This window comes from Anoplopoma fimbria, chromosome 1, assembly GCF_027596085.1.
Source record: "Anoplopoma fimbria isolate UVic2021 breed Golden Eagle Sablefish chromosome 1, Afim_UVic_2022, whole genome shotgun sequence".
Classification (NCBI taxonomy): domain Eukaryota; kingdom Metazoa; phylum Chordata; class Actinopteri; order Perciformes; family Anoplopomatidae; genus Anoplopoma; species Anoplopoma fimbria.
This window is the reverse complement of record NC_072449.1, coordinates 25,025,292-25,032,976: the sequence shown is the minus strand read 5'-3', so window position 1 is coordinate 25,032,976 and position 7,685 is coordinate 25,025,292. Positions and strand designations below refer to the sequence as shown.

The 7,685-nt window shown below is 41.1% G+C and overlaps 1 protein-coding gene across 3 annotated transcripts; it reads left to right on the top strand.

Moving 5' to 3' along the window:
- On the top strand, nt 1-7,685 carry spartb (spartin b). 3 transcript variants are annotated; one of them, XM_054603748.1, is made up of 8 exons: nt 1-80; nt 673-1,520; nt 2,917-3,114; nt 4,085-4,247; nt 4,349-4,543; nt 4,636-4,794; nt 4,899-4,989; nt 6,095-7,685. In XM_054603748.1, exons 2-8 carry the CDS (start codon nt 678-680, stop codon nt 6,297-6,299), a joined length of 1,854 nt encoding a protein of 617 aa, XP_054459723.1. In that variant the 5' UTR covers nt 1-80; nt 673-677; the 3' UTR covers nt 6,300-7,685. The 3 variants fall into 3 exon arrangements, with proteins under 3 accessions (XP_054459723.1, XP_054459741.1, XP_054459732.1); XM_054603766.1 differs by having other exon boundaries at nt 5,176-6,198; XM_054603757.1 differs by lacking the exon at nt 1-80 and adding an exon at nt 103-211.

The window sequence follows — 7,685 nt, the reverse complement described above, 5'->3', positions numbered from 1 at the left end:
TGAGGATCACACTCGAGGCAAAAGTTATTTTGTCGTGTCGAGGCGGAACATTGAAACATCCTGTCACGATACTTTTAAAGGTCAGTACTGTGGATAGTTGTGTGTAACAACTAACTATACCCAGGAGTGACCACAGTGTTGTGTCACATGACGTTAGCTACATGCTAGCTGGGTGCTTAAGGTTGTCTGTGGATTTGTTTCGCTCACTGGGGTAAGCGTGGATACCGTTAGCTCATAAAGGGGCTGGTGCTAGTGCAACAAGCTAATACTAATACTAATAATTCGGGTTTGTTGACGGACTAGTCCCCGTAGTGTTCATGTTGCTGTTCGTACGATGACATGACGTCACATCAGCTGTTGTTAGTTTGTGTTGGCAACTTCATCATCAACATTATCCTGTTTTAGCTGCTGCTGCGACATGTTTTATAGCAGCTGATCCAACGCACATAACTAGAGAATCACTTGTCCCCTCTCCTCTGAGGGAGGTCACATGTCTACTGATTGGTGATAATACAAGTAAGCAGTAAAATACAAGTTACTTTAGAGTAGCATGCAGCCTTTAAGTAAGGAAGTGTGTTAATTGTATGGTGACCCCCCCCTTCACTGTCAGCCAATCATTGGATGGATACACAAATTGTAAATAAAGCTAATTGTGAGTGTTATTTATTTCAGAGGGAATGGAGAAAGCCAAACAAGATGCATTCGACAATGCCAGACTTCAAGTTATCAAAGACGGCTATGAGAGGGCCTTTGAGTGCATCAATAAAGGGCTCACCGTAGACGAAGCTGGAGACAAGGCACAGGCCCTGGAGCTTTACAAGCGAGGGCGACAGCACCTTCTCAGGGCCATCAGTGTGCCTTCTCAGGGAGAGGAGTGTGTCGGCAGCTCCTGGGAATCAGCCAGACAGATGCAGCTGAAGATGCAGGAGACGCTGAACAACATCACCACTCGCATGGCCATACTAGAGACCAGCTCTGATCTTGGATCAGAACCTACACTGGACAACAGCAGTGTGTCTGGCCCTGATGCCACAAACGTGTCTGAAAAAGGTCTGTACCCAAAACTTCCCAACGAAAACAAGCCAGAGAAACAAGCTCCACCAAACCTGCTTTCTGCGAATGGCCAGGCAGCAGGAGCTGTAGGAGGCATGCCTGCATGCAGCAGTGAGGGTCTACCTCTCTCACCCACAAGACAGCCTGTGGTTCCAGCCGGACAGCCTCCAGCTTACTCTCCTCAAGCGGCTGACGGCCACTTATCTGTCTCGTATGGAACGGAAGAAGGGGAAATGTCATTGGTTGGTGAAGAGTTCTACAGTCGAACGTCTAACTCAACACCATCTCTCCAGAGTATGGGTGAAGATGGAGAGCAGCTAGTGTACATCCCTCATGGTGTACAGATATTCTTTGTCACACCTGAAGGGCAAGTGAGCGCTCCCTCGTACCCGGGCTTCCTGCGGCTGGTGAAGTTTACTAGTGACCATGATGACAGGATGCCCAACCGACCACCTGCATTTTTGCAAGTAAGTGAAAAGAAATATTTTACCCTCTGGTGTTTTGGCACACTAAAACATTCTCTGGTGTAAAGCCTGACAGGGCTAGATATGCAACCATTATGCCCATCTGATGCAAGAATTGCAAGTGAAATGTCCTCCCTGCAGTGTCACCAGTCTATTATTGTGCCCTTTAACCTGATTTTGTAACATGTTTGACTGTGAGTCATCAGGAGGAGGAGATAAGCTTGTGAATGATCTCCTTCCCTTGCCCTGTGGAGATGATCATGTGAGCGTTGTTTACTCAGCACCCTAAACCCAATGGGTTTATGGATATGATGTCATCCACCTAGGAATTCTCAAATCAGGATCATAGATGGTACCTTTCTTATGACATACTAGAAATTAACTTATCAAGACAACTCAGATGATCTTGTGACTATTTAAATAAAAAATATATATTTGGTGTTATAAAATATTTTTAATCTAAATTATAATGGGGCTATGTTAAACAATAAATATCTATGCACACCTCAAGTGTTACATGAATGCCACCAAAAGCAGATCTTTTGCACGGTATGGTGCTTGAAATACAAGAAAATAGTTACAACTGGACAATCTGATGCAATCAAATACAGCAGCACTACAATAACACTTACATTTAAGAGTTGTGTCATGTTCAGTTTTTTTGTAAAGACAACAAAGGTTTTCACAAGGACGGCTAAATGTTATGAGCTGTTGTCCCCAGCCAATGTGTAGACCGTCGGCCCTTTGATCCAAACAGGGTTTAGTTTTGAATGTGGAGGTCATAGATAAGGAATTCTGTGACGCTATGGAAAGGGATCAACTCAGGGCTTTCTTCAAACCTAAACTTATCTTATCAATCCAACTCCTCTTGTCCAGACCATTTTTTTTTTTTTGTGGCAATGTTTATTCCTGCTGTTTTAACAGCCAATACACTGACACTAGTGGATCATGAGACTGAAATTTGGCTCTTCAGTGGGGAATTTCCCAGGTGCTAATGCCAGCGGGTGACGTCAGTGATTCACATGAGTGCAAGTAATTGTCTAAACCCTGCTTACACTGTTGTGCCCTGTAATCCTGTTAGACATACAGCAGTCAAAGGGGGACAGTGTCCTCTGGTTTGTCTTCTCTCAGATGTTTCACTGTGTTGTTCTCATCAGAATCTCCATTAGAAATGTAAAGGCTTGTCATTTTGTGGTTATATTATGGAAACCTATATTTTAGCCGGATCTCCTAACAGAGCTCTCTCTTCCCCACTTACATTTGACTTCATGGTAAAATCAATCATGTTAATTTCGGCCTGATAAACATCATTATCAAATCACGCGTTTAGCTTTTTATCCAAAAATGTTTCAGCTGTTGCGTTCTTTATTTCTCTTACCTTTATTTTACTTCCTGGCAGGTGTGTGACTGGCTATACCCTCTCATGGCCATGGACTCACCAGTGTTGCTGTGTAACACTGGTGTGTTTATGTTTCCGGACATGATGGCGCCAACTCCAGGCTATTATGTCGGGGTGGTGTTGTCCTCCGAGCTACCTGTTGCAGACAGAGAGCTGTTCCAGGACATGCTCTCCCGGATGACAGATCTCAGAGTTCAGGTCATTGTTGCTGTGCAGTCAGTTTTGTGAAAACCTAACACAACTGAAGTTTTGATATGCTTTGGGGGAAAAAATGCAAATGAGGGCAATATATGTGGGCGTCTTATTAGATTTGTCCTCACACATAAATATGATTTTTTTTTTTTTTTATGGTTTAGAAATTCTGTGTGGAATTGCAGAGGAAACATAATAAGTGCGTAAAAATAGTGCTACTGTTAGTTAGCATTGTAATTTCATTGCTGTTTGACAGTTCCTAAACAACCTCCACTCTCTAAAATGTTGTAGTTACAGCTTACGCGATACTTGGAGGCTGCTGACTAGCAGGATCTAAGGTTTTCATTGTTTTGGCTTTGCATGAAACTCTTGCTCCGTCTTACATCTGAGCTGGCACACTTATACAAGTTACCCCTGCCTCAGCATTGTGGGGATTTGAAACAGGCAGGTGAGGGAAATTAATCAGTCATAATGCTCTTATCTGCAGCAGTTAGAACAACCTTAGAGTTTCAGCTGAAAGACAGGTGCCAGTTCAGCCATGATCGAGATGGAGACGCTGGCTCAGATCGATGCCAAACAAGGTCATTATTGATGCATGCAATCAGGCTAATTGTCTTCTCTAATGGACGTGATTCCTTATCAGCAAGTACGCACTTTTCTTTTTCAATTTTTGGATCAAGTAGAAGATTTAACATTTTCAGCACAAAGGGATACTGTTTCCAGACTACACAGAGACCTTTTGACAACCTCTTTTTAGCAAACAAATGGCGCATTGTAACGGGAAGCACAGAATAATGAGAAGATCTATTGTGTGATTGGGGGGTTATTTGGAGACAAGCATATGAATGGGGATGTGTACAGGTTGTACAATGTTGCAGATAAGTTGTCCAAAGATTTGACTTACAAGCAGGTCCTATTTTCAGCAAAACTTCTGTCTTCATCTTACAGTAGCTAAACAATGTGTCTATATGATCAGGCTCCAGATGAAGCTGCAGACACCATTAATCTCAGTCAGAAGGTGTCCATCGCTACACCTGAGGAGACTGTAGCAACAGTGACCGAGGACGAGAAGGAGCTGACCGAGGACGAGAAGGTGCTGCCCGAGTGGAGTGAAAAGGTGGCAAATGGGATCTTGACAGGTTAGGTGAAACCGCATCTTCCCCCTAAACATCTTAATGCCATTGTTTGTTAACAATTGGCTAGGAAAGACTAGCATTGTGTGATCCTGTTGTCCTATCAGGTGCGTCATGGCTAAGCTGGGGCCTGGTGAAAGGAGCTGAGTTCACAGGCAAGGCCATTCACAAAGGGGCATCTAAACTCAGAGAACACATCACCCCAGAGGACAAACCCACCCACGTCAGCCCCACAGTCACCAAAGGCCTCCATGTTGCCAAGCAAGCGACAGGAGGAGCTGTCCAAGTCAGCCAGTTTCTAGGTGACTTAGTCATCCCCAGTCAGCATGTTTTACTGACCTTGTGTGGTTTTTTGGCAGTGGACCTCTAATAAAGTAATACTGTTTTACTGCAGTGGACGGGGTGTGCATGGTCGCTGGCTGTGTGGGTCGAGAGTTGGCTCCACACGTGAAAAAACACGGAGGCAAGCTGATCCCGGAGTCTATGAAGAAAGATAAGGATGGGCGTTCCAACATAGATGGAGCTATGGTGGTGGCTGCCAGTGGAGTGCAAGGTAGAGTACTTAATACTACACTAAATATCCTTTAAGAGGAAATTGTTGGCGAGTAGAGTGCAAAAATTTGCCCAACATGCTTTGTATTTTTTGTATTTGATCAGGATTTGCGACCATGTGGACTGGTTTGGAAGTAGCAGCAAAGGACATTACTACGAGTGTAGCATCGGAGACAGTCACCACTGTAAAGCACAAGTAAGTCTTCCCTTCCATTTTGATTACTTGTTTTACCACTTGTCACTTCCTTTTAATATAAAACAATGCACATTTTTATCAACACTGCTTACTTAACAGGTTTTGGATGTTGTAAATGCCCTCATGCATCACACATGCAGAACCAAACATGCACTCACTTATTTTCCTGTGCAATTTACTTTGCAGATTTAGGGGTCTACAAAACATCATTGACTCACCTGAGGAAAATAAGTGAAATCTTTCCTAATTTTACACAGCTATTCAACTCTCCACCACTACAAGCATGATATGCCTTTTTTTTTTTCCTGAATGATTTGGCTCTTCGAAAGTAATAATGCGATGCAAATTCACTGCCTTTCCCTGAGTGGCATTTCAGATGATGGTGCTGCTTTTCACTAATTTCTCCAAATGTTTCTAATGGAAATTTCACAACTAGCAACTTTTCTTTCCCGCCTGATTTATAAATCCTCCAATATTGTATGTATTGGTGCTACATGTTCCAATGATGAGCAAACTATCAACACAACATAGCTGATTATTGTATCTATTTATCAACCTTTTTTGTTATACAAAATGTCTCCCTTAAAAGGTGCTCAATACGAAATTCAAGCATTTCTATTTTCTTCCACGCAGCTCTCAACATGGAGATGGCTGAGCTGCGGCTCGTAGCTAACATTGCTGACAGCGCTAACAGTTCGAACAATGGCAACGATGCTGAAAGAGCTACCATTGTTTACCCTTATACTTCCGGTCGGGAAGGCGTTATTAGCTGTAACCACCATATGAGCCCAGTGCAGAGAGGCAGCTTGCCAATAGGGCACGCTAGCATTTACTACAAGCCATACACACCCTGCCTGGCTATGTAAACAAAGCACAGAGAAACTAGGATTACAACACTGGAAAAATCATTAAAATTCAGATCCTGGCAGTCAGGAATTTCTTAATTTAAGATTGCGCAATGGCATGGGTGTAATCCTCACACTAAAATTGACATACAGCATGGTGTCTTTGCTATCCTTGCACTGCATATTAATTCATTCTCCCCAAATCCTTCTGTTTTTCACCTCTTGCTCTGACCTCTAACCCAATCTGACTTCTGATGAAGGTACGGGGCAGCAGCAGGACAAGCCACAGACCATGCTGTAAATTCTGCCATTAATGTCGGCCTCACTGCCTTCAATGTTGACAACCTGGGAATCAAAGCTGTGGTGAAAAAGACTGGCAAGCAGACGGCGAAGGCCATTTTGGAAGACTACAAGCTCTCCGAGAAACCAGAGAATGGGAAGCAAGTGGAGAAATCGGGCAAATAGCAGGTAGTGCCCTGACTCATTCCCTCAGCCACGCCTTAAAGTATAATTTGTATTCTTATATTGAATATTCATTATTTATAAAAAGATGTTCTATAGCTATTGTTATATGCATATCCTATAGTTTGATACAGCTCTTGAGTGCTTTCATTTCCTTTATGTTAAATAAGATGGACCTAAATGAAGAGAAACAACAGGTAACATAACTAAAATGAAAACACATTTCAGGTATTATCACTTAACTTGGGAGATATCAGTTTAATTCTGCTCTTTGTACTAAGACCGCATTGAATTTTTGCTGATTAGTAACTGTAAACTTTTATAGTTTTTGTGAAGCAGCTGTGTGTTGGAGTTTATCACTGGTATGTGCAATTTATATACTTTGAATGAATGATTAAAAAAATATGATCTGTTTGTCAGTATCTTTGGATATAAACAGAAAAAAAAGTTTTATACTGTTGTTTGAAATGAGATATAATCACTGCTGCCTACTGTGCCTGCAAACATCAAATGCTATACAAAAATCTAATGTGTTGTAAAACTTGAGTCTATAGTCCAAAATGTATTTTTTTTAGACCTTCATTACTTAAAGTAAGTACTTAAGAGAGTTTCTGCCATCTCCTATGAATGAGGGTTTCTACTACAATGCAGTGCTGCATTCCAGTTCAGTTGTATCCCTATATTTTCAAAACTATGTTTTTAGTATTTCATATAAAAATCCAGATGTTATTTTGATGGACAACTTTTAGCAAAATGTGAATTTTGAAGTGTAATGCTAACTTTGTTTGCAAACTTGTTTAGGCTTTTGGTTTTGAGTGATCTGGTTTGTAATCTTTTTAAACTCCAGCTTTTCGAATTCATAAGGTTCATGTACATTTTAAATGGCTTTCAAGTATTCTAGTTGGGCATTGAGATTTCTTTCCCACCTGAAATACTGAGTATTTTCAGGAAAAATAAAATATTTAAAGAAACAAGAAATTATTTATTTATTTTTGAGCAGGATGGTTTGGCAGTTTTATTGTTTGAATCTAGTAAACACTACCTTAAATCTGTCAGCCTAATACCTCCATCTAGTGGCTGTATGTCTTACAACATGTTAAGAGTATTTCTACAGTATCATACTGATGGTTTATTATATTTTAGGAATAGGAACATCAACAGAGGAAATTATGCTTTACATTTCTTGTCTAGCCAGGGTTGGAGACCTTTTTTATGGGATTAATTGGTTTTTTTTGTGCTGCTGAGTCAGCTGAATTTCACTCAATACAAATCAATTCAAAACTAAACATTTGGGCTTGCTTGCACTTTTAAACATGTTAATTTAAAAATCAACACTGTCTATATATTTGTTTATAATTCATAACTAAAGTGACAAAGTATTCAAAAAAT

Coding starts and splice junctions, on each gene's coding strand:
- spartb (XM_054603748.1), top strand. CDS start 678: ATGGAGAAAGCCAAACAAGATGCATTCGACAATGCCAGACTTCAAGTT. Junction 3,115..4,084: donor TGACAGATCTCAGAGTTCAG/GTCATTGTTGCT, acceptor CTATATGATCAG/GCTCCAGATGAAGCTGCAGA. Junction 4,990..6,094: donor GTCACCACTGTAAAGCACAA/GTAAGTCTTCCC, acceptor CTTCTGATGAAG/GTACGGGGCAGCAGCAGGAC.